This window comes from Globicephala melas, chromosome 2, assembly GCF_963455315.2.
Source record: "Globicephala melas chromosome 2, mGloMel1.2, whole genome shotgun sequence".
Taxonomy (NCBI): domain Eukaryota; kingdom Metazoa; phylum Chordata; class Mammalia; order Artiodactyla; family Delphinidae; genus Globicephala; species Globicephala melas.
In genome coordinates, this window is record NC_083315.2 from 165,039,909 (window position 1) to 165,066,938 (window position 27,030).

A 27,030-nucleotide genomic window follows, 5' to 3' on the forward strand; every position below is an offset into this window, starting at 1 on the left:
TAGGATATTATGTTGCAAGGACCTGAAGAGCATAAAGAAACAACTTCCTAAGACATCTTGGTAAGATTCATGTGTGATGAAATAGAAGATCAAAGTTGATAAGAATATACTGTAGCAAAGTTTGGATTAATGCAGTATTCTGGAGCCTGTGAGGATCTCCCATTCCAAAGTAAAGAACAGGCCAGAGCACCACACATTCCCTACCATGAAGACAAACAATACCTGGAAATGTGAGGCCGTACATACCGCATACCATTTAGAATTCCTGCTCTAATAATTTTGGTTCAAAGATGGACAGCTTTGAGTGGGACCTAGCCCAACTCAGGCTGCAGTACAAATTGGTTACTCTTCTCTCATGACCCAGCAGACCTGTGAACAAATTTAAGCCTTGTTTGTGCCAAGAACTGTGAAGGATCTGAGATTTTTATCCTACTTGCTAACTAATGAGGTAGTTCTGGGAATGCTGGGTGAGGACAGAAGACACCTGAGACAAAACAAAGGACTGTTTATTACTTCCAACAACAGCAGTAGCCAGAGTATTAGCATCTTCGCAGCACCCTGAGCCCCAGGGTAACACAAAGTGGGCCAGATGACACGTGCACATATGGTGAGTTGCATTACCTGAAAGGAACCCTGAACTTAGGGAACTAGAATCTTTTTTTTTGGCTGCGTTGGGTCTTCATTGCAGTGCGTGGGCTTCTCAGTGCAGTGGCTTCTCTTGTTGCAGAGCATGGGCTCAAGGCATGCGGGCTTCAGTAGTTGTGGCATGCAGGCTCAGTAGCTGTGGCTTGTGGACTCTAGAGCGCAGGCTCAGTAGTTGTGGCGCACAGGCTTAGTTGCTCCGTGGCATGTGGGATCTTCCCAGACTAGGGCTCGAACCTGTGTCCCCTGCACTGGCAGGTGGATTCTTAACCACTGCATCACCAGGGAAGCCCTATTCAGAATTTTCCAATCAGAAAATCTGGAAAGAAGTTATTCTAATTTCCACGTATATTTAAGTGCTGTGTTATAATCAAACATTTAAATTTTTATTACCCATAGGGAGACACAATAATCTTTTCAGCACGTTGGGACTCTAAACAGTTTAATCCCTCACAGTTTGCCTCTGGCCCTATCCTCAGCTCACTTCACGAAAAGATGTGAGGCAATGGGTGGATGCTTTGGGGATTCATTGCATTACTGTTACTCTGTCATCCAGAAACAGGTGGTCTTATGATATAAGGAAGCCTACTGAACGTTCATGCATTGTGGTCTCTTGGACACTGCGATTTCTCTGGCTGGATGAAATATATGTTCCATGTTGGAAATCCCCAGTATACAGGGATGTTTGCTAGCTAGAACACATTAATCTGGAAAATATGGGGTGGAGAGTGGTTATGGTTATTTTTAGATTTCACTTAATAAACCTACCAAAAGTTTTGCTTTTTTGTGTTCTAAACTTTGAGCTCTGATAATCAAGTGGCCTATGGAACCAGTGTAGAAATACCAGTGAAAGCAATAATGATCCCACTGAATTGGAAACCAAGACATCCATGTAACCATTTCTGGTTCCTGGTGTATTAAGAAAACAGGCACAACAGAGGATAATCAACCTTACTGAGGAAAAATAGAGATGCTATAACACACTGAGGACCAAGATCAATTGGGTGGATCCAAGGCCACAAACTTCTACTACCAAGGATACCCCCGGATAAAGATCAATGGAAACTAACTTACAGAGTAATAGATATCTGATTACCAAAGGGCAGGTTTACCAAAGGCTCGGATCCTTCACAAATGAAGACATTTCATTCTTCTGGGCAAAGGATCCTAATCAGGTGAGGCGCTGTTCAGAGGCAGGGCAGCACATGGAATGTGTGGTGGAGAGAGAAATCAATTGCCAGCTTTAGCGTTAGTTACAGGGTCACAAATAATTCACATTTCTTGAGTTTTGCTAAAGTATGATAATCATCACCATTTCCTCCTTTTCAACAGAAATGAAGAGAAATTGATAGCACCTAGAGCTTCTGGACTCCCAAGAACAGTGGCTCTATGACGTTACTTCTAGACCCCATCATTAGATATGACTTTGGGTGGTGTCTTTTGGGGGAAGAGGTGAATGAATTTGTGGTTACATGTAGAGTGAATTATCTTAGCAGGGGCATCTTTGAACACACAGGAAGACAGATGTGTACACGGCATGCATCTACATGCTCAAATAGCCAAAAGATGACGTGTATAGACCATAGTACAGAATCTCAGGTTAAATAACTTTCCCAAGATCACACAGCTAGTAGGTGATGGAGCTAGATAAAAACCAGGCTGTGAGACATTAATACTAGGGACAAATGAGTGTGGGTTATACGAGAACCCTCTGTGCCACCTTCACAACTTTTCGGTAAATCTTAAACTATTCTAAAAAAAAAGTTTATTAAAAGAAGAAACACAGGTTAGACTCTGGAGCTTACACTTTTAACTTCTGTGCTATGTTTTATCTCTAGAGCCCTGGCCCAAGTGATGTTCTGAGGTGTTGACAAACTCCTGTTTTCCTAGGTCTCCAGAATGGTTCTCATTCCTCCCCATGGACAAGAACTGATTGTCCAGATTTTGCTTTGATTTTCTGGCTTTCTGTAGTATCCTTCCAATAAATTTCCCTTTTTATTATAATTAGAATGGCTTTCTATCACTTACAACCTAACAACAACAGCTAACACTTAGAGTATTCACAGAGCCAGGCACTCTTCTGATTACTCTGCATGTATTAATTCATTTGACCCTCACAACAGCCCTATTAGGTAGGTATTAATATTATCCCCATTTTACAGGTGAAAACACTTAGGCACACAGAAATTAAATAATTTGCTCAGGTCACACATCTAGGAAGTGGCAAACCTGGGACGTCTGGCTCCGGAGTCTAATTGTTGGATTTACCTTGCCCACTATCCTCTCAAAAGAACTTTCATGATACACAGATACGGCCACTGTTTACAGTTCTCAGAGCTGGGGTCTCCTGGACTGGATGCCTAGCCTCTCCCTATGTTGTCAAGAGCAGTCTGCGGCTCCTCCTGAGCTTTTCCAGGAGGGTGTCACTCTCTGATCTCCAAATGCAGTGGCCATCTTCTGACTACCTGGGGACAGGTGCTCTGAGAGTACACAGAGGTGAATCTTTTGGAATTCTACATGTTGCATGTAGTTTTGTAAATAAGAACCTCACCCAGACCCCGTGTTCGTCCAACCCCATGATGGGGCCACAATTCATTCTCTTTAGGTGTTACAGTCTGGTTTTGAAGTTGCCTCAAGAAACCCAAATGGTTTCATCTTTAATTTCCATGAGGCTCTGAAACCACACATGGACAGGAGCCTCCTTTATCACCCAACCTTCCCTGGCAGGATTGCATTCTACTCATATTCCAATCTGAAAAGGGCAAGGCCCAGAATGGGCTCCAGTCAACAAAAGCTGAAAAATACAGAAAACCCGTTCCACACAGAGATGGTTATCATTTTGTATTTTTCTAAAAACCTCAAGGAAAATCCTCTATTATAAGTGTTGACATAAGAAATTTTCCATGTATTCAAAATAAGAGGATGGAATGGTAAACATGTTGACAAATAGCAATTTGAGTTAAAATGGTAATTCTATAGTATTTTAGCGAGTTTTTACATTAACATTTAAATATATTTTTTTCTAGGAGTTGTCTAATGAAACTAGGAAATAAAGAGAAAATTATGATTACCATTTGTTCACTATTCAGATTTTCAATCGATGAGCCAGCTAATTAGCAGTAATATTTGTTTAATTCACATTGTTTGTCCTAATCAATTTTTTGCATGTATCCCATGGGTGGATGTTACGTATTTGGAACATAAATGCTATAAAAATTAATCCCCCTAGCAGTACAGCTGTTGCGAGGGCAATAAGTGCGTGTCCTGGAAATGGCAGAGGGGCTTCGTCAACATAAATCTGCAACAGAAAAAGCAAAGTCTTTAAGCTTTCTGAACCCAGTAATTCAAAACCCTGAGCTTGACATGATTCCCACAGTGGTGGAGACATTGTTACTCATTTAGCAACATTCTGTCCAGACTAATATAGATATTTAGCTTCCACAAAGCTTATAAACGGTCTCTTGACAATTTGACAGGTGGTGAATTTCCACATGATACATAGGGAATAGGAAATCGATTTATATCCTATTCCTTTATCCTATGTCTTTAGTGGCAGAGGTGGGCAGATAGAACACTTACACAGCAGGAAATCGTTCTGTGTTCAGTTACAGAGGAACAGGCAAAGTGCTGCAGGAACATGGTTAGAAGTGCCTAACTGCTTAGAGTTATCAGGTAATGTGCTTCCTGAGCTGGATCTTGAAGAATAAGAGAAGGAGGAGAAGGTACATTCAAGGTAGAGGGAATAAGCATGGGCTCTTCCAAACTATCTTCTCTTTAGAAATCCTCTGTACAAGTGCTGACATTGGGAAATTTCTGTATATTCAAAATGTTTCCTCTGCCTGAATGGCTAATTAATAAAAACAAGTTCCTAGAGGGGAGACAGGATCGTTGACAGAGGCATAGAGTCGTCTTTTTCTCTGAGACTAGAGGCAAAGATGGGTGCCATAGACGTTACAAGTAGAAGTGGGGGCATGTGGAGAATAAGGTGGTTCAAGCTTATGTTTTCCCAGTGAAGTAGGAAGGAAGATCATGTTTGGAGGTAGAAGAAAGCAGAGATGAAAGTGGCGGGAATGTGGGAAAATGCCAGGACAAGATAAAGGATTAAAAAGCTGCTTTAGGGTATAGATCAAGATAAAGGTATCTCCATCCTCCCAGTGACCTAAGGATGTATCTGTTTTTTAAGAAACAGTCCCATAAGCTATGAATTCTTTTATAATTTCTCTCACATTCATTCTTTCTCTTCCACTTTTGTTACCGCTATTGTGAGTTTTAATACCTCACTTTGTATAAATAGGCTCCCCTAACAGCTTTCCATGCTGTCAGTCCATGTTGACATAATAACATTGCCAGATTAATCTTCGTAAAACATCAGTCTGTCTATAAAATTTTTTTTTAAACAAGGAGAGATTGCTTCATTTGTGACGAGAAGAATCTTGACTATATAGAACTGGTACCAGAAATGGAGTATTGTAAGCAACAGAATTCAGAAGGTGGATCTGGCCAAGTGGTGTGGAAAGCAGTGAGAAACTGTGCTTTCCAATCTGGGAGATAATTATCTTCATGGTAATGGACCAGCTGGTTTAACCATGTCCTATTGTACTTGGAGGCTCAGACAATGTGCCCAATGCTACTGGAATTATTGGGGATTTGATAGACAAATATTACATATTGGATATGATATGCTACTTGTATTTTTCAATATGGTGCTACAAGATACCAAAAATCTTTCTTCTAAAGGTGGCCCATCAGAGGAGGTTGGATAATAAGCTTTGTAAGAATGATCTAGTCTGTGGTAAATGAGAGAGACAATTGTGCGCTTCATGTAATCTCAAAACCGAAATTTCTTTTCTATGCTAAAGTTAGGAAGAGCCAGAGGAAACCACCCACTGTAATCATAATCTACCTTTTCTCGGTTCTGCTTCCTCAGTGTTGGATAACTCCCTCCATAGTCCCAACAGTCCTTATGGCTGACAGTAGCTCCTGGGGCTGCAAACTTCCTTGTTCAATGTCATTAAGAAAGAGCAAGTCCATGTCCCAGCACTTTGAGCAAAAGTCCTGTGATTCACTCTGACTGGGCAGGCGTAGATCATGTGCTCATCCCTGAACACCCCTTTTCAAGATGTTTAGTAGTTTCTCATTGTTGACAGGAATGTTCCAAAGTTCTCATCCAGACATTCAAGGTCTCCCACGATGGGACCCTAACCTACCCACTTTCTTATATATAACCTTACATTCCAGCCAAATGGATCTACTATTGAAGAGATTGCTTTATGACTTCCTACATCTGTGTCTTTGCTGCTGTTATTCTTTCCACCCAGAATGCCTTCCTTACCCATTTCTGCCTAAAACAAAATTTCAGTCACCTTATCAGAAAATACAAAAATTTCACTTGCTTAAGTCGTCTACTATATTTCTAAGAGTAGAAACCTCTATCACCTGTGAATCCTGTATACTCCAGCTAAACTGCTATGTCTAAAGTTCTTGAAAACAGTTTTTTCTTTAAATGTTTCCCTCCCAATCTTCTATGACTATCTAAATATTCCATGCCATGTCTAAAGAAAAGTTGAACTCCAGAATCATAAAAGAGTATGTTCTAGACACAATGTCTTTTTATCATCAAAATACTTCAATTTGTGCTTCTTTAATGCAAAGAATTCACTTAACCAGAGTGCAATTATCAATACCAGGATATTAACTCTGAGACAACGCTATTATCTAATCTCCAGGTTTTACTCAAATTTTATCAATGATTCCAATAATGTCCTTTAGGATGAGAGAAAATCCAAGATCATGCTTTGCATTCCATTGTTTCAGGATACTTGTAAAAGTAGATTTCAGGAACCTTTGTCTTTTGCTATTGTTTCTTAGTGATTCTCTTCCTTTATTAACTATGCAATCACTTCCTATTTTTCTTTTATTCATTGTTGTGGTTCTTCCTTTGTTCCTGCAGCTTTGTTTCTCTCTGTTGACACTTCTTTTTAGCCTGAAGAACTTCCTTAGGCATTTTTTCAGAGAAGTTCTGCCTACAGTGGATTATCTTATTTTTCCTTCATCGGAAATTGACCTTTATTTTCCCCTCATTCCTCAAGGATATTTTCACTAGCTATAGAGTTCTGGGTTGACAGTCCTTCTTCCCTACACTACAACTGTCCCCAGTACATTAAGGATGTTGTACAACTTTCTTCTTCTGTGGTTTCTGATGAGAAGTCAGCAGTCATTCAAATTGTTGTTCACTTACATGTAGTGTTTTTCTCTGGCTGCTTTCAAGATTTTCCTTTGTGTTTGATTTTTAGTAGTTTGATTATGATTTAGGCATTCAGGTGTAGTGTTTAGGCATGATTTTTTTTTTTTTTTTTTCTCTGCGGCACGCGGGCCTCTCACTGCTGTGGCCTCTCCCATTGCGGAGCACAGGTTCCGGACGCGCAGGCTCAGCGGCCATGGCTCACGGGCCCAGCCGCTCCGCGGCACGTGGGATCCCCCCCGGACCGGGGCACGAACCCACGTCCCCTGCATCGGCAGGCGGACTCCCAACCACTGCGCCACCAGGGAAGCCCGAGGCATGATTTTTTTAAGTTCATCTTGTTTGGGATTCATTAAGCTTCGTGAATTTGTCAATTTTGTGTTCACCAAATTTAGGACATTTTCAGCCTTAATTTCTTCAGCTTTTTTTTCTGTTTTTTCCCTGTACCAATCTCTTTTTTCCTCTCCTTCATGGCCTCTGGTGACATAAGTGTTAGACCTTTTGATACTGTCGCATAGATCCTTGAGGCTATTCTTTTTAAAATCTTTTTTCTTCAGGTTGAATTTTTACTGATTTATTTTCAAATTCACTGATTCTTTTCTCTGCAATACCCATTCTGCTATTGAGTCCATCCAGTGATTTTAAAATTTTAAATATCTGTACTTTTCAGTTCTAAAATTTCCATTGGGTTTTTTTTTTAAATAGCTTCTATTTCTCTGCTGAGAATTTCTTCCTTTCCCTTTCCCTTCATTTCAGAAGTGCTTGCCTTTTCCTAGAGCATGGTTATAATAGCTGGCTTAAAATACCTGTCTTGATAACTCCATTTGCTGTCATTTGCTGATTGTCTTTTCTTTCCCTGAATTGCTTATATTTTCTCAATTCTTGGTATACTGAGTAACTTTGGATTGTATCCTGGATATTTAAGATATTACGTTTAGAGACTTTGAGTCCTGTTAAAAATTCTCTGGGGCTTCCCTGGTGGCGCAGTGGTTGGGAGTCCGCCTGCCGATGCAGGGGACACGGGTTCGTGCCCCGGTCTGGGAAGATCCCACATGCCGCGGAGCGGCTGGGCCCGTGAGCCATGGCCGCTGGGCCTGCGCGTCCGGAGCCTGTGCTCCGCGACGGGAGAGGCCACAACAGTGAGAGGCCCGCATACCACAAAAAAAAAAAAAAAAAAAATTCTCTGGAAAATGTTGAATCTTTTTTTTGTTTCAGCAGTCAATCACACTGGTTGCATTCAGATCACAAGTAATGCCTTACTGTCTGTGGGTATGGCTCCAATGTCTGCTCAGTTTTCAAAAAAAGCCTTAGCTATGCTATCATGTCTTCCTGTCTCCTTTGCCACTTAGGGGAACTTAAGTGGGTGTTTATATTGTCGTTTTATTTTGAAGCCTTTGCTAAGCTTCTTTAGGTGTGTTCTACTCGTGTGCTGCTTGGTACTCGCGCTAGTACATATACACAATTAGGAATCTCCTCCTCCAGCTCTCTTCTCTTAGGGATTTCCCCCACACTCTCTACTCCTAGAGGCCCTTTTCCTTAGGCCCCTGGGAAGAAAGCTGGGATTCATTAGAGTTTTAGCCTTCTGTACTGCTGTGCTGTTCTATGAAACTGGGGCTGACCTTGGGACAAAGAGATGAGAAAAAAGAGAGAAAAGTAATGGGGATTTTCTCTCATGCTCCTCCTATGACAGATGCTTCTTTTCCTAGATCTAGTGGGATGGATTTTCTCTCAGGGTCTTAGATGTCTGCACTGCTGCCATGGCACCCATCACCGCAGTTGTGCAGATTCATTACTGAGGCAGGGCCAGGATAGAGAAAGGAAAAAAGAGAGAATAAGAGATTTTGTTTTTGATAATGTGGTACCAGTATTTGACAATGAATGAGCCATTAATCAATTTAATCAAATCCTTATTCCATCCCACCCGCCACAGGCAGCAGATATCATTACATGAATAAACAAAAATGAGTCATTGAACATCATAGGGTGATTTGGAGAGACTGACTTTGGTTTTCAATTCTTTTGGATCTTGACGGCTTTGGGAGTATTTAAGACTCTACCGTTACAATGCAAATAACCAAAGGGAGGATAATACTGGAAACTAAAGTGTTACAGACATAGGTCTCTGTGGGGAGTTGAGGGGGGGGGGTGTCAGAAAACCAAGCTAAATATGGAAGGTGGAGATGGAACAAAAACAAATACAGGCACTTAATAAAATTTTCCCAGCATTAATTGGTCCTGCAACCTATCAAGGGCCCTAACTTCATCACTGCTGATAATGTCACCACCAGTCTCCAGGATCCCCCATCTCCAGGCCTTGTCTATCATACAAATTCTCCCATTTTTTTCTCTTAAGTGTCTCCTGGATGGATGCCTGTCATATTATGTCCCCAGCCATCACTCCCTTGGATACCACTGGATACCTGTGCCTTCACTATACCTGAAATTCTTCACCTAAGTTACAAAAAGAGACCCCTGGAACAACAGACACTCTGAAGTGAAAGAGCTCAGAGCCCTGTGGAAGAAACACACCAGGCATTAGCAACATTGACATGTATGTTCTTTTAAGTAAAAATATACACTGGGGCCACTTTCCCTACAGATTCTGCATAGAAAAATTCCAACCTCTTTTCTAAGGTTCTTGGGCATATACTTCATGTATCAAAATAAAAATGGAGGGAGAAGGACAAGAGTTAGAAACAGAGGGATTCGATAGCTGACACTTTTTTCTTTTTGAATGAAGAAACAGAAACATAAAATCCAACATGGCCTTGATGAGTACTTTGGGCTAATCCACATATTCATGGTTTTGAGACGTCCCCTAACTTTTATTGGCTTTCACAACAATCACCTAGATTATGTCAACTTGATGTGTTCTTAGGGGCAGCTGAACCCAGAAGACATGTGTCTGTACACGTCCAGGTGAAGAATACTGAGCCCATTTCCCCCTAACTTTTGGAAACACTTTTTCTGCTCCACCTTGATAATCTATTAGTCTTGCATTTTAGCTCAAAACATGGTAAGTTAATGTTAAATTCAACATTCAGATATCTTTAAATATTATAATAGCATCAAGGGAAATGGAGGAAAAATAAACTCCAAATAGTGATGCTATTTCCACCATTCATGGATACCTATCCTTTAAAACTAAAGACAAAGACATACAGGTTTTATCTAAACTCAAAACAGGAAAAATAAAAATGCTGTCAACTTACCTTTATACTTAGGTTGAGGCCTAAAGGATTATACACTGGAGCATGAAGAATCGATTCTAAGTAGTCTTTCATTTTTTTTACATTTTCTGGCACAGTGTGTTCTAAAATTACACAAAGTATATTTTAAGCACATGTATGCTATTTTCTCATTCTATGTAAAGCTTCTTAAATACAGTAAGGTACAATGAAAGATTCCACTCCATAACATGGCTAAATTATACATAATTTTAGTTCTGTTTGACTCTGTGGAGAATATATTTAGGGGAAATTAGGCCTAGCATCTGACACTGCATCTTCTCAGGGGTATCCCTTTTCTCCCTTTTCTCCATACAGGATGTGAATATCATCATGGCTAATTTTAAGCGACGAATGGTTTAACAACCAGTATGCCATATGCTTGAATATTTAACAATCAGTGCTCAAAAAGAGCAGACTCCAGCACACCATAGAAAATGAGGATGTTAGTTAAAGCAAAATATTTACTAATTCTCTTTGCTCAGTGTTTCAATTCAAAAATGCATATGTTGGGCAGAGTAAGACTCTCACCGAATACCAAATGTCTGGATGCTTGATTACATTTGGAAATTTCATTTGACTCTATCTATTGATCTATCAATCTATCTACCTATTGATCTCCTTAAAAGTACGCATTCGTGAACAAACACAGATGTGCAACAAAGAAGTATATATTTGAGGTAAAATTGAATTGTGGTAGATTTTATTTTAATTATTTAGAAATACTTCTGCATCCTTTCAATTATTTTACCATAAAATATTTAAGAAACTTTTCTCATATAATTAGAAGATAGATCCTATAGATAATCTGGCAACACGTTTTATATCTCCCTCCATAACACTGCAAAAGCAATGAAAGGAGACACCAGACCAACGTGTAGCACAAATTCAATCATTTTTGCTGCTAATCTACATAATGGCTCTGAGTCCAGGTCACTGGAAGTGATGATGAAATAAGTGTGAGACACACAGACATAGAAAACAAACTTATGGTTACCAAAGGGGAAGCAGGTGGAGAGGGGATAAATTAGAAGGTGAGTATTAACATATACAGAGTACTATATATAAAATAGATAACCAACAAGGACCTACTGTATAGCACAGGGAACTCTACTCAATATTTTTTTTTCTACTCAATATTTTTTAACAACTTATAAGGGAAAAGAATCTGAAAAAGAATATATATATATATATATGTATATATATATAACTGAATCACTGTGCTGTACACCTGAAATTAACATGATATTGTAAATTACCTATACTTCAAAAAAAAAAAAAGTGTGAGATGATAGAAGCAGTGTGAACAGCAACATGACAAGTGATTCGACTTCTTTTCCAAAGAACTCTCAACTATCTTTTGTGTAAACAGTTTTGTAAACCACTTCTCTACATAATAACAACAGTACGCATAGCTGTAATAATTGTAGAAGAAAGCAAACCTTACTTAGGTTCCAGTTTTCCCTGTTATTCACTTCAGTCACAGTAACCAGGTATGGAGTTTCCACTGGGATATGTCCATCCTCACTGTAAATTTTCAAAGAAATTGGATATTGTGTAACTGGAAACTTAAAACGAGGAACCTAAAATGCAAATGCCAAGAATGAATGTAAATTTGGAAAATTCAATACTAACTCTTCATTTCCTGGTAAAGAATGAATAGATGTATTCCCAAGAATTTGTCTATTCTATATGAAATGTGCTTCTGAGGGTTTCTGCCTTCACAGAGCATTAAAAAAAAAAAAATCTGTCTTATAGTAGAATCGCTGTGAACTCCAAAAGTAGTGCACAAAGACTGTGGTAACAAAACTCCTGCCTTTCTGTCGGCCTTTTCTCACAGGAATTTGCTATTATAGTATCCACCCTTTTTCGGCCAACCCATATACCCTAAGATACTGCATGAATTAGGTCTTGCCCAAATCCCTTAACGACCCTCTCTCTGCCAGTCATCATCTTTTTTTTTTTTTGAATTTTATCTTATTTTATTTACTTTTTATACAGCAGGTTCTTATTAGTCATCCATTTTATACACATCAATGTATACATGTCAATCCCAATCTCCCAATTCATCCCACCATCACCACCCCCCCTCACCACTTTCCCCGCTTGGTGTCCATACATTTGTTCTCTACATCTGTGTCTCAATTTCTGCCCTGCAAACCGGTTCATCTGTACCATTCTTCTAGGTTCCACATATATGCGTTAATATACGATATTTGTTTTTCTTTCTGACTTACTTCACTCTGTATGACAGTCTCTATATCCATCCACATCTCTACAAATGACCCAATTTCATTCCTTTTTATGGCTGAGTATTATTCCATTGTATATATGTACCACACCTTCTTTATCGATTCATCTGTCAACGGGCATTTAGGTTGCTTCCATGTCCTGGCTATTGTAAATAGTGCTGCAATGAACATTGGGGTGCATGTGTCGTTTTGAATTATGGTTTCCTCTGGGTATATGCCCAGTAGTGGGATTGCTGGGTCAATAAGGTAATTCTATTTTTAGTTTTTTAAGGAATCTCCATACTGTTCTCCAAAGTGGCTCTATCAATTTACATTCCCACCAACAGTGCAAGAGGGTTCCCTTTTCTCCACACCATCTCCATCATTTGTTGTTTGTAGATGTTCTGATGATGTCCATTCTAACTGGTGTGAGGTGATACCTCATTGTAGTTTTGATTTGCATTTCTCTAATAATTAGTGATGTTGAGCAACTTTTCATGTGCTTCTTGGCCATCTGTATGTCTTCTTTGGAGAAATGTCTATTTAGGTCTTCTGCCCACTTTTGGACTGGGTTCTTTGTTTTTTTAATATTGAGCTGCATGAGCTGTTTATATATTTTGGAGATTAATCCTTTGCCCGTTGATTCATTTGCAAATATTTTCTCCCATTCTGAGGGTTCTCTTTTCGTCTTGTTTATGGTTTCCTTTGCTGTGCAAAAGCTTTTAAGTTTCATTAGATCCCATTTGTTTATTTTTGTTTTTATTTCCATTATTCTACGAGGTGGATCAAAAAAGATCTTGCTGTGATTTATGTCAAAGAGTGTTCTTCCTATGCTTTCCTCTAAGAGTTTTATAGTGTCTGGTCTTACATTTAGGTCTCTAATCCATTTTGAATTTATTTTTGTGTATGGTGTTAGGGAGTGTTATAATTTCATTCTTTTACATGTAGCTGTCCAGTTTTCCCAGCATCACTTATTGAAGAGACTTTCTTTTCTCCATCGTATATCCTTACCTCCTTTGGCATAGATTAGTTGACCATAGGTGCGTGGGTTTATCTCTGGGCTTCTATCTTGTTCCATTGATCTATATTTCTGTTTTTGTGCCAGTACCATATTGTCTTGAGTACTGTAGCTCTGTAGTATAGTCTGAAGTCAGGGAGTCTGATTCCTCCAGCTCTGCTTTTTTCCCTCAAGACTGCTTTGGCTATTCGGGGTCTTTTGTGTCTCCATACAAATTTTAAGGTTTTTTGTTCTAGTTCCATAAAAAAATACAAATTTTAAGATTTTTTTGTTCCAGTTCTATTGGTAATTTGATAGGGATTGCATTGAATCTATAGATTGCTTTGGGTAGTACAGTCATTTTCACAATATTGATTTTTCCAGTCCAAGAACATGGTATATCTCTCCATCTGTTGGTATCATCTTTAATTTCTTTCATCAGTGTCTTATAGCTTTCTGCATACAGGTCTTTTGTATCCCCAGGTAGGTTTATTCCTAGGTATTTTATTATTTTTGTTGCAATGGTAAATGGGAGTGTTTCCTTAATTTCTCTTTCAGATTTTTCATCATTAGTATATAGGAATGCAAGAGATTTCTGTGCATTAATTTTGTATCCTTCAACTTTACCAAATTCATTGATTAGCTCTGGTAGTTTTCTGGTGGCATCTTTAGGATTCTCTATGTATAGTATCATGTCATCTGCAAACAGTGACAGTTTTACTTCTTCTTTTCCAGTTTGTATTCCTTTTATTTCTTTTTCTTCTCTGATTGCCATGGCTAGGACTTCTAAAACTATGTTGAATAATAGTGGTGAGAGTGGACATCCTTTTCCTGTTCCTAATCTAGAGGAAATGTTTTCAATTTTTCATCATTGAGAATGATGTTTGCTGTGGGTTTGTTGTATATGGCCTTTAGTATGTTGAGGTAGGTTCCCTCTATGCCCACTTTCTGGAGAGTTTTTTTTTTTATCATAAATGGATATTGAATTTTGTCAAAAGCTTTTCTTGCATCTATTGAGATGATCATATGGGTTTTATTCTTCAATTTGTTGATATGGTGTATCACATTGATTGATTTGCGTATACTGTAGAATCCTTGCATCCCTGGAATAAATCCCACTTGATCATGGTTTATGATCCTTTCAGTGTGTTGTTGGATTCTGTTCGCTAGTATTTTGTTGAGGATTTTTGCATCTATATTAATCAGTGATATTGGTCTGTAATTTTCTTTTTTTGTAGTATCTTTGTCTGGTTTTGGTATCAAGGTGATGGTGGCCTCATAGAATGAGTTTAGGAGTGTTCCTTCCTCTGCTATATTTTGGAAGAGTTTGAGAAGGATGGGTGTAAGCTCTTCTCTAAGTGTTTGATAGAATTCACCTGTGAAACCATTTGGTCCTGGACTTTTGTTTGTTGGGAGATTTTTAATCACAGTTTCAATTTCATTACTTGTGACTGTTCTGCTCATATTTTCTATTTCTTCCAGGTTCAGTCTTGGAAGGTTATACGTTTCTAAGAATTTGTCCATTTCTTCCAGGTTGTCCATTTTATTGGCATAGAGTTGCTTGTAGTAGTCTCTTAAGGTGTTTTGTATTTCTGCGGTGCCTGTTGTAACTTCTTTTTCATTTCTAATTTTATTGATTTGAGTCCTCTCCCTCCCTTTCTTGATAAGTCTGGCTAATGGTTTATCAATTTTGTTTATCTTCTCAAAGAACCAGCTTTTAGTTTTATTGATCTTTGCTATTGTTTTCTTTGTTTCTATTTCATTTATTTCTGCTCTGATCTTTATGATTTATTTCCATCTGCTAACTTTGGGTTTTGTTTGTTCTTCTTTCTCTAGTTCCTTTAAGTGTAAGTTTAGATAGTTTATTTGAGATTTTTCTTGTTTCTTGAGGTAGGCTTGTATAGCTATAAACTTCCCTCTTAGAACTGCTTTTGCTGCATCCCATAGGTTTTGGAATGTCGTGTTATCATTGTTATTTGTCTCGAGGTATTTTTTGACTTCCTCTTTGATTTCTTCAGTAATCTCTTGATTATTTAGTAATGTATTGTTTAGCCTCAATGCATTTGTGTATTTTCCATATTTTTTCCCTGTAATTGATTTCTAACCTCATAGCATTGTGGTCAGAAAAGATGCTTGATATGACTTCAATTTTCTTAAATTTATTGAGGCTTGATTTATGACCCAAGATATGATCTATCCTGGAGACTGTTCCATGCGCACTTGAGAAGAAAGTGTAACCTGCTCTTTTGGGATGGAATGTCCTATAAATATCGATTAAATCTATCTGGTCTATTATGTCATTAAAAGCTTGTGTTTCCTTAGTAATTTTCTGTTTGGATGATCTGTCCATTGGTGTAGGTGAGGTGTTAAAATCCCCCACTATTATTGTGTTACTGTTGATTTCCTCTTTTAGAGCTGTTAGCAGTTGCCTTATGTATTGAAGTGCTCCTATGTTGGGTACATACATATTTATAATTGTTATATCTTCTTCTTGGATTGATCCCTTGATCATTATGTAGTGTCCTTCCTTGTCTCTTGTAACATTCTTCATTTTAAAGTCTGTTTTATCAGATATGAGAATTGCTACTCCAGCTTTCTTTTGATTTCCATTTGCATGGAATACCTTTTTCCATCCCCTCACTTTCAGTCTGTATGTGTCCTGGGTCTGAAGTGGGTCTCTTGTAGACAGCATATAGATGGGTCTTGTTTTTGTATCCATTCAGCAAGCCTGTGTCTTTTGGTTGGAGCATTTAATCCATTCACGTTTAAGGTAATTATCAATATGTATGTTCCTATGACCATTTTCTTAATTGTTTTGGATTTGTTTTTGTAGGTCCTTTTCTTCTCTTGTGTTACCCACTTAGAGAAGTTCCTTTAGCATTTGTTGTAGAGCTGGTTTCGTGGTGCTGAATTCTCTTATCTTTTGCTTGTCTGTAAAGCTTTTGATTTCTCCATCAAATCTGAATGAAATCCTTGCCAGGTAGAGTAATCTTGATTGTAGGTTCTTCCCTTTCATCACTTTAAGTATATCATGCCACTCCCTTCTGGCTTGTAGAGTTTCTGCTGAGAAATCAGCTGTTAACCTTATGGACGTTCCCTTGTATGTTATTTCCCTTGTATGTTATTTGTCGTGTTTCCCTTGCTGCTTTCAATAATTTTTCTTTGCCTTTAATTTTTGCCAATTTGATTACTATATGTCTCGGCGTGTTTCTCCTTGGGTTTATCCTGTATGGGACTCACTGTGCTTCCTGGACTTGGGTGGCTATTTCCTTTCCCATGTTAGGGAATTTTTCTACTATAACCTCTTCAAATATTTTCTCGGGTCCTTTCTCTCTCTCTTCACCTTCTGGGACCCCTGTAATGCAAATATTGTTGTGTTTAATGTTGTCCTAGAGGTCTCTTAGGCTGTCGTCATTTCTTTTACATTCTTTTTTCTTTATTCTGTTCCACAGCAGTGAATTCCACCATTCTGTCTTCCAGGTCACTTATCCATTCTTCTGCCTCAGTTATTTTGCTATTGATTCCTTCTAGTGTATTTTTCATTTCAGTTATTGTATGTTCATCTCTGTTTGTTTGTTCTGTAATTCTTCTAGGTCTTTGTGAAACATTTCTTGCATCTTCTTGATATTTGCCTCCATTCTTTTTCTGAGGTCCTGGATCATCTTCACTATCATTATTCTGAATTCTTTTTCTGGAAGGTTGCCTATCTCCACTTCATTCAGTTGTTTTTCTGGGGGTTTATTTCGTTCCTTCATGTGGTACATAGCTCTCTGTCTTTTCAACTTGTCTATCTTTCTGTGAATGTGGTTTTTGTTCCACAGGCTGCAGTATTGTAGTTCTTCTTGCTTCTGCTGGCTGCCCTCCCAGTCATGATCTTTCAACCAAACTCATTAAACTCAGGCTCTGGAGTTCAAATCTAGCTCCATCACATATTAATGATGTGGTCTTTAGCAAATTACCAGGTTTCTCTGTGCCTCAAATGAAATGAGACAAGTTATGGAGAAGCCTTAGAGCAGTACATGGTAGACAGTAAATTCTCAAGAAATACTGGAATTCAACAAGGGTGGAGTTGTGGAGGTATACAATAGCAACCCTCATAGTTTATTGACTGCTGACTCTATGCCCAGTATTATAGTAAGCGATTTTTATCCTTGTATAAAATCATTTAAAATAATGCTGTATACAGTCCAACAAGGCCTTTGAAATAGATCTACTTGAAAGTCATACCAAGTGCACAGGTAAGTCAGCTAATGCAGACACCAACATCAACTTGATACATGTTTGAATGTTTGGAGCCTAACAGAAGGAAGTATTTGACACAGAACCCATTCTCCTAACCAACATATTATACTGTCTTCTATTTTGTCACTAGTACCTTGAGCTTTAAGTTCTATATTCTCAGAACCTGATACATGTTTGATAGTCAATACTTTTTTAAATGAATCAATATTCACCATAACCTAGTGTAACGTTTGACAGGTTATACATTGTTTTCACATAGATAGAAGCATGTGTGTGTGTGTGTATCTTTATAAGAACCTGTGAAATGAACAAGGCAATGCAGATATTATTCTGTTCTACAGATGAGGTTAATTACTGTGTCTGGGGACATTTAAATTCAAATATTTTTAGCTCTATGTCATATTTAATTCTATGTCATAATAAAACAGTATTTCTATGTCTTAGTTTTCATGTTTAACCAAAATGTGCATTTCAAAGTCTTATTAATATGAAAATACTGTCTTCAGGAAATTAAAGATTATCTTACCTTTTCTCTGCAATCTGAGAAAGCAACAGCATGTGAAAACTTCTGATCATTTGTGCAATTACATTCCTCCCGAGTAGACACATTTGCACACTGTTTGAATTTACCAGATTTCTGCAAATATAATTAAAATAGGTTGATATGCTTTTTTTGGTGGCAGGATTTATGCAAACTGAGTAAATGTGCAATAAATATTTGTTACCTGAATGAATAAAATCCCTGAGAAGTTAAAAAGGGAGAAAATCCATTAATAATAAGGTAAAAGCACAGTATTTCTGAATTTTGTCTATTTGCTTAGAATGAACCCAAGTATCACTCAGCTGCTTGCCAGTTTTCCTCAGGGCAGTTGATAGTCAACATGCATGGGACCCAGAAAGCCTGTGTCTTTCTGAATGCAGTAATTAAGATGCCCACCTCCATCGCTGGCATGGAAACTGAGACCTAAAAGAACAGACTTGATATGATGGGCTGCTGACTATGGATACTCTCCAAACCTACCATTTTGTACGTATCTCTCCTCATAGCAGTTACTAAGGCTGTTTAAAATCTCCGCTATAACTATCCACTTGTCATTCATTTTTTCATTTGATCACTCTTGCTTGGTTTATTGGTTTATTGGTTTTTATTTGTTTTTTTATTGGTTTATTCATTTTTTCAAAGAACTGGCTTTTGATTTTGATAATCAACTCTATTTCTAAAAACATTATTCTTCCTTCTACTTCTTTTAAGATTACCATTCTCGTCCTCATTGCTTCTTTTTTCTTCTTTTTATTGAGATAACATTTACCATTTTTAAGTGTACAATGCAGTGGGTCTTAGTATACTCACAATGTTATTCAGTCATCACCACTATCTAATTTCAGAACTAATTTGCTGCTTAGTTAGGTTCATTCAGCTCTTCCAATCTTTTGAACTGTTTCATGATTACATTTTAAATTTCTGACATCTTTTTTTTGTGTGTGATGTCTGTCTCCAATTTTTTTTTCATGGTTGCAATATGACCTAAACTGTTCTGAAATAATTATTTTGCTTATTCTAAAGTTTGCTTGTATTTATGATACTGTTTTCCAAGGCATGAGTTTTTTAGTTGTTTAGATTTATGCTTCTTTTTTATTGTGGAAGTTTTCTTCAAATATTTGGTGTTTTACAGTTGTCTGCTTATCCTTGGAGAGTCTAACTGCCAACTCTGTATGTGGAATGACATCACACATGATTGTCTAGTAAGGGGATGATGTCAGCATAACAAGAAGTCACAGTGTTGGTTCAGATGTACTTATTTCCCAGCTGTTATATTTTGAGGTGATCAGAGGCAGAATTACATAAATTTTGAGTAGTCTGCTCCACTAGATGATAATATTTAATTTGTATAACTTTTAAAGCTTATTCTCCCCCATTAAAGATCCACGAAGATGTCATGTTTATCTTGTTCACTGTTGTCTCCCCAGAGAATATCTGTTTGTACAGTTTCTGATAACTCTGGAAATGCTGAAATTCACATTTGTTGAATGTATAAACGGTGCCCCCCTCAAAACCTGTTCCTATTCAACTCCCAAGAAAATCCAGAAGAAAAAAAAAATCCAAACGAAGGATTTCCATGTAAATATATTAAACTCATATTTCAATAGATGAGGCTTGCGTCTAGTGATGTATCAGACTTTATCTTTGGAAGAAACTGCAATTGAAGAATTCAATATTTGAGTTGCTCATTGCCTGGAGCAGAGCTGCTTACCTTGAAATCCAAGATTCAACAAGAAGTCAACCTTGTGTGTGTGTGAGTGTGTGTGTGTGTGTGTGTGTGTGTAATCATAGGTGTATAAATGTGTATTATTCATTTGTTGAACAATTTTTAAGCACTCCCTATGTCGGGCACTTTTCTGGGTACTAAAGATATTGTAGAGAATAGAATAGATTTTAAAAAAACCCAACAATAACCCTGCTTTATGTAGCTTACCTTTTAATGAAATACAATAAATAAATGGGTAAAATATGTAAAATTGTAAAAGTGCAGTGAAGAAAAATAAGGCAGGGAAGGGGGACAGGAGTGGGCATCAGTGGAGGTGGAGGTTACAATCCTAAATAGAGTGGCCAAGGAAGGTCTCACAATGATGGTGACATTTAAGCAAAAATCTGAAGATGGTGATGGAATGCGCTATGTGATATCTGGCAGAAGTACATTCCAGACAGAGGAAAGTTTTGAAACTTAAAGACCCTGAGGTGGAAATATGTCTGGTATACTTGAAGAACAGCAAGGAGGCCAATGTGTGCAGAACAGAGTGACCTGAGGGAAATCAGGTCAGATGTGAAGCTAAGGCTGAACCACAGAGGACCTTATAAACCATTGTAAGAATTTGGCTTTTACTCTGAAAGAGATGGGAAGATGATGAAGAATTTTGAACAAAAGAAACAACGATTTTCTGTCTTTGCGTGTGTGTATATGTTCCTGAATGGATATGAATGTCTGCTTGTCCATATGTATATGCAGTTAGGTGCGTTTTTCTCAAGAGAGATATTACAGGTATCTGTGAGGTTTCCTTGGGAAGCCACCCCATGATGTACTTTTCCTTTTTAAAAGAAGTATTTTGGCTGGACCAGGTCTTTACTGCGGCACGCGGGATCTTTAGTTACATATGCATGCGGGCTTCTTAGTTGCGACCTGCACGCAGGACCTAGTTCCCCTGATCAGGGATCAAACCCAGGCCCCCTGCATTGGGAGCTCGGAGTCTTACCCACTGGACCACCAGGGAAGTCCTGATGTATTCTTCTTTTGAGCCTAGTGGTTTCTCTCTGTTCTACCTTGCTCTCCCTGACTCCAGAGAGGCAGAGTGCTGCTGGGGTTTGGTTATTTTCTAGGCGGATCTTCGGCAGGAGTTCAAATGAGTCTATGTTGGAGCAAACACTCTTCTCTCTTTTTGGACATCATTCCTTTCACAGAGCTGTGAGATGGGTCTGAGGCCCCTTTCATTTAAAAAACAATGTTCTCACTCTATCTATGCTCTTTGAAATTCAAATGGGAGCTAGGGAGAGGTCAAGGGGAAAGAGTCCATTTAGACTTCTTGGTTCCAAAACTGTATCCAGGAGTAGCAGTAAAAGAAGAAAAGGCTACAGCAGTAGGAGGAGGAACAGGGATAGCAGTAGTAGTAGTAGTAGTAGTAGTAGTAGTAGTAGTAGTAGTAGTAGTAGTAGTAGTAGTAGTAGTAGTAGTAGTAGTAGTAGTAATGAGGGAGGAGGAGAGGGAAGGGGAGGGGGAGAGGGAGGGGGAGAAGAAGTAGTGATGTTATCAGGGCAGATTATGCTTAATGCACCTTCTCATTTAATCTCCACAGCTAGGTCTGTCCATCTGTAATTTTACTGAATGATTTCTTGAATTCAAATGAATACTAGTATATTTGCAGAAAAAATATTTACCTTTGACTTGTGAAATAGGTTTCTTGGTATGGGTTTGCTAGGATCTGCATGATAAAAATTATCTGTAAGTGGAATAGCTATTCCCATATTAGAGGGAGGCCTGTAGTTTATCTGAAAATGATTAAACAAAGTTAGTGTAAAATTCATTATTATTTACTAAGTCTTTCATTTAAAAATCTTGATTTTCCAGAAAGCTTTCAAAACAAATATTTCACTTTCAGCTCCTGGTATTTAAGTAAATTTCTCTTTCCCCAGCACTCCCTCAACCCATGGTAATACAACTTGGACCTTGTAAATAAGTGAAAAATGTTTTAGAACCTAAAGTAGCTGTCATAAAGTCAATGCAATAAAGTTTAAACACCTTATAAAGAGGCTTAGTGACATATTTAGTAAATAATTCTTCAAGTTTGGTTATTTTTTTTGTCACAAAGAAAATGATAAGTAATAAGTTAACAAAGATATTTTAAAAAGAGTCACAGAGTCTGACAAGGCAAAAATTAAAATTGTTATTATATTGAAATGGGACCTGTAAGATATATCAGCTCAGGATGAGAATGAGTCAACTTAAGGGCAAATAACTGTATATATTGTTAAAGCCCAAGATTATGCCACCATAATATAGCATAAAATGTGATATTAATAATGATAAGACTAAGTTACCAAGAAAAATCATTATTTCAGAAAGTTTTCACATTTTAGTCATCGTATCCTCAAAATGACATGAGGATTGAAAAATAACTGGAGTGTTTTGAGCATTTCAGGAAAGAAATGCTAAGACTGAATGGCCAGCCGATCATACAAAAGTAATCTATCACTGGTACCCTTCAAACAATCTGCTTAGGTTTCTTACTGGCAAAACTTTGATCATATTAAAACCCTGACTGTCCATGTGAACTCCACTCATCCAGTCTTCCAATGGGATAATTTCACTAGGAATGTGATGCATAGACTTGAGATAACTACAGCTGCTTTTCAACATTGGCACGAATGTTGTAACAAGACACTCAGTCGATGCTCCCCACACAATAAACGCCAGTGAAGTTGAACCCTGGAAATATCCAAATAAATGAAGGTTATTTAAAGTAACTGTTATCGGCCGAACTGTGTCTACTCCATATGTTGAAGTCCTAACCTCCAGTATCTCAGAATGTGATTGTATTTGGAGATAAGGCCTTTAAAGAGGCAATTAAGTTAAGATGAGATCATTAGGGTAGGCTCTAATCCAATATGATGAGTGTCATATAACAACAGGAAATTTGAAAACAGACACACACAGAGGGAAGACCATGTGAAGACACAGGGAGAAGACAGCCATCTGCAGACCAAGGAGGGAGGCCTTAGAAGAAACCAACCCTGCCAATGCCTTGATCTTGGCTTCTAGCCTCTGGAACTGTGAGAAAATAAATTTCTGTTGTTTAAGCCACTCAGTCCATAGTATTTTGTTATGGAAGCCCTGGCAAACTAGCACAGTACCCAAGTAAAGAATACAGAAAATGAAAATGAAAAGAAATAGAAAAAGAATGATAATAGAAAACAGAAATAGAATCATAAGTTTGATCATAACGATCTGTTTGAGAATAAATCTTAACAGAAGACATATTCTTTTCCAGGAAGAAATACATTCCAATCTAATTGCCTGTGGGTGACATTTGGAAATGAGCAAGGATCAAGTGTTTATTATTAAATAAACACTATTATTGGATGCAGTTGGATGTAAATCCAACTTAGAATGGCAAGGCTTCCCGCATTCATTGATGAGCATTGACATTTGCTTGGATAATATGAGTAAAATAACTTCCATTGGTATACATTTTGAAAAGAAGATACTCACTTAGCAACCACTGTATTTCACAAAGATATGTTTTTAGTAGAAATTTATGTACAAAAACCATATTTGAACCTTGCATGATATTAAACATTCAACAAAATTTGATAAATTCTGTTTGAAATTTTTAAGTACTTCTTGAAATTAAAAAATGTAGAAATACTAATAATTTTACTGATATAGTAGGCTCTAGTAGTTTTGCCTCCATCTTTATACTCTGTAAGCCATTAAAAATAATCTATTTTTAATGAATTTTTGCAAAAACACATTGAACCAGAATCTAAGCAGGGTTCTATTATTAAAGGAAATTTGGGGTGGGTGGCACTAGTTCAATAAGAAATAAGGAAGTAAACAGAAAAATCTAGAATACTGGAGATTCTACAACATAACTGACTCAATTGCTACAATTCAATGGCAGGGGAAGAAAATGGAGTCATACCTACCTTAAACTAAAAGAAACTTAAGAGGTTAATAAATAACCACATACTGTGTGACTTTTGTTTGGATGCCAATTCAAACAAACCAACCCTAAACATTTTTTTTTTTTGAGAAAATTGCGGGAATTTGATTATGGACTGGGTTTTATAGGGTACCAAAAAAAAATTTGTTTAAAAAATTTCAGGGATGATAATGGCATTCTTGTTATGTGAGAGATAATACACATATTTTTTGGAGATATGTATGGAAGCATATAGGAGTGAAATGACATGATGTCTGCTATTCATTTAAAACTATGTCAGAATATAAACCAAAAAAATTAGAGATGATAAAACAGAAGTATCAAAACCTTGACTATTGTTTAATTTCAGAAATAGGTATATGGAAATTCTTCTTTTGTCTATATCTGAAATTTTTCATGATAAACAGATTGTAGAATTTGCTGAAAAATATTTATTGACACAAAGGGATTAAACTATATAATTAAGTGGAAGGAGCAAATTTTTAAAACTGTATATACAATGCTCTCCCAGTTTTAGGGGGAAAAAAGGAAAATACTGTAAGTTCATAGTGATTGAGCATTTTCTATGTGCCAGACATTGTTTTAGATGGCCTACCTGAATTATCACATTTAATTCTCAAAACAATCTTAAGAGGTAGGTATTATTAGTATCACTTCCATTTTATAGATGAGGAAACTTAGAGTAAAGTAACTTTCCTAAGCTCACAAAAACAGTACCAGCAGTGAAAACTAACTCAGGTAGTCTTTTCCAGAGCTCACTTTTTTAATCTCTATGACATACAGCCTTTTCGTAATTCCCAAAATGTTAAAAGTGTTTAGTCATCCTTGATAGGTAGGATTATGCATAAATTTTCTTTCTTTTTCTTATCTTATATTCTAAATTTTCTATAATCCATAGATATTTTTTAATAATTAAAGAAAAACTTACTTGACGTAAAGTTTTGCTGGCTGCAGAAATTTCCATTAGATAACTATCAGTGTCATCAAAATGGCCTTCAACTTTAACTTCCAACAAATTTGGGTTTCCAACGACTACTTTCAGTAGTGGGATTTCAAGTGTTTGAACACCTTTGGAAACAAAGCCAAGAGTGAACATGAAAATTTTAAGCAATTTCATAATGACTGGCTGATCAGAATTCTAGAACATCTACAGAATCTATTTATACAGAGTTAACTTTAATAGTTCTTAGAAAAATTTAACTTTGCAAATATTTTCTCCTAATTTTTTTCACAGAAATATTGCTCCCCTCCACCCCTCATTCCTCAGCCAGATTCTCGAAGGCAGTCACTTGGATAGTCTTGGTCACACTGAGTTGGCTAACTCAGTAGAGAAACTGAGAATACACGCTCAATTTAAAGGGCTGTCAATCAGTTGCTGCCAAGAGAAAAACCCTAGGCATTTAACACAATACGTCATTAGGCCATTTCCTGCCTTCAGGGCCTCTGTTTGCAACCTCTCCATACTGAGAAATTAAATGGAAAGAGAGATTTGGAAGACCATGTAATCTAATTGCCATCTTTACTAATTAGTAAATCAGAGCTGAGTAGTAAATAAGTTGCCCTAAGTCTCAGCTCTAGCTGTTTCCCTTAAACCAAAGTGATCTGGCCAGTGCTTCCTAAACTATAACTGGGGATTTTGTTAGAATGCCAATTCTGATTTAACAGTTCTGAGGAGGGGGCTGAGATTCCACATCCTGTCCCCTTCATACCTTTATTGAGGTATACTGACAAATAAAATTGTATATTTTTAAAGTGTATAATGTGGAGATTTGTTGTACTTATACATTGTGAAATGATTACCATAATTAAGTTAATTAATACAGCCACCACCTCACATTTTGTGTGTGTGTGTGTGTGTGTGTGGTGGGAACACTTAAGATCTACTCTCTTAGCAAATTTCAACTATACAGTACAGTATTATTAACTATAGTTATCGTGCTATGTATTATATCCCCAAGACATTTATTTTATAACTGGAAGTTTGTACTCTTTGACCAACATCTGCCCATTTTCTCCATCCTCCAGCCCCTGTCAACTGGCACTCTATTTCTATGAGTTAGACATTTTTTTTTTTTTTAAGATTCCACATATGAGTGAGATCACACACTACTTGTCTTTCTCTGGCTTACTTCACTCAGCATAATGTCTTCCAGGTTCATCCATGTTGTTCATCCTTCTTTTTTATGGCTGTATAGTATTTCTTTGTGCATATATACCACATTTCTTTATCCATTCATCTGTTGATGGACCCTTATGTTGTTTCCATACCTGGGCTATTGTGAGTAATGCTGCAATGAAAGTGGGAGTACAGATACCTCTTCAAGATACTGATTTTGATATATACCCAGAAGTGGGATTGCTAGATCATATGGTAGCTCTATTTTTAACTTTTCTGAGAAACTTCCACACTATTTTTCACAGTGACTGAACAAATTTATATTCCTACCAAGAGTGCACAAGGGTTCCCTTTACTCCACATCCTCAACAGCACTTAACTATCTCTTGTCTTTTTGTAACAGCCATTCTAACAAGTGTGAGGTGATATCTCATTATAGTTTTGATTTGCATTTCCCTGATGATTAGTGATATTGACTACCTTTCCATATACCTGTTGGCCACTTGCATATCTTTGGAAAAATGTCTATTCAGGTCATTTACACATTTTTAATTGGATTATTTGTTTGTTTGCTATTGAGCTGTATGAGTTCCTTTTATATTATAGATATTAACCCCTTATCAGATATATGGTTTGCAAATATTTTCTCCCACTCTACATGCTGCCTTTCCTTTTTATTTTTTAACGTTTTTATTGGAGTATAATTGCTTTACAATGGTGTGTTAGTTTCTGCTTTATAACAAAGTGAATCAGTTATACATATACATATATCCCATATCTCTTCCCTCTTGCATCTCCCTCCCTCCCACCTTCCCTATCCTTCTAGCTGGTCACAAAGCACTGAGCTGATCTCCCTGTGCTATGCGACTGCTTCCCACTAGCTATCTATTTTACATTTGGTAGTGTTTATATGTCCATATATATACTACCACTCTCTCACTTTGTCCCAGCTTACCCTTCCCCCTCCCTGTGTCCTCAAGTCCATTCTCTAGTAGGTCTGCGTCTTTATTCCCGTCTTGCCCCTAGGTTCTTCATGACCTTTTTTTTTTTTTTTTTTTTAGATTTTTAGATCTAAAAATTTAGATTTTTTAGACTTTTAGATTTTTTTTTTTAGATATATG

At 37.3% G+C, this 27,030-nt stretch overlaps 1 protein-coding gene across 1 annotated transcript in view; it reads right to left on the reverse strand.

Annotated features, from left to right (window-relative positions):
- Nucleotides 1–3,772: 3,772 nt before the first annotated feature.
- The window catches only part of CATSPERB (cation channel sperm associated auxiliary subunit beta), a 128,664-nt gene continuing 105,406 nt past the window's right edge, over nucleotides 3,773–27,030 (reverse strand). Inside the window, exons 19-26 of the mRNA XM_060293494.1 lie at nucleotides 24,722–24,861; nucleotides 22,359–22,556; nucleotides 21,509–21,619; nucleotides 18,107–18,217; nucleotides 11,558–11,693; nucleotides 10,096–10,196; nucleotides 9,321–9,395; nucleotides 3,773–3,940 (exon numbers count right to left, since the gene is read on the reverse strand). Of these exons, the coding sequence (XP_060149477.1) occupies nucleotides 3,773–3,940; nucleotides 9,321–9,395; nucleotides 10,096–10,196; nucleotides 11,558–11,693; nucleotides 18,107–18,217; nucleotides 21,509–21,619; nucleotides 22,359–22,556; nucleotides 24,722–24,861 (1,040 nt within the window). The remainder of the gene's footprint in view (nucleotides 3,941–9,320; nucleotides 9,396–10,095; nucleotides 10,197–11,557; nucleotides 11,694–18,106; nucleotides 18,218–21,508; nucleotides 21,620–22,358; nucleotides 22,557–24,721; nucleotides 24,862–27,030) is intronic.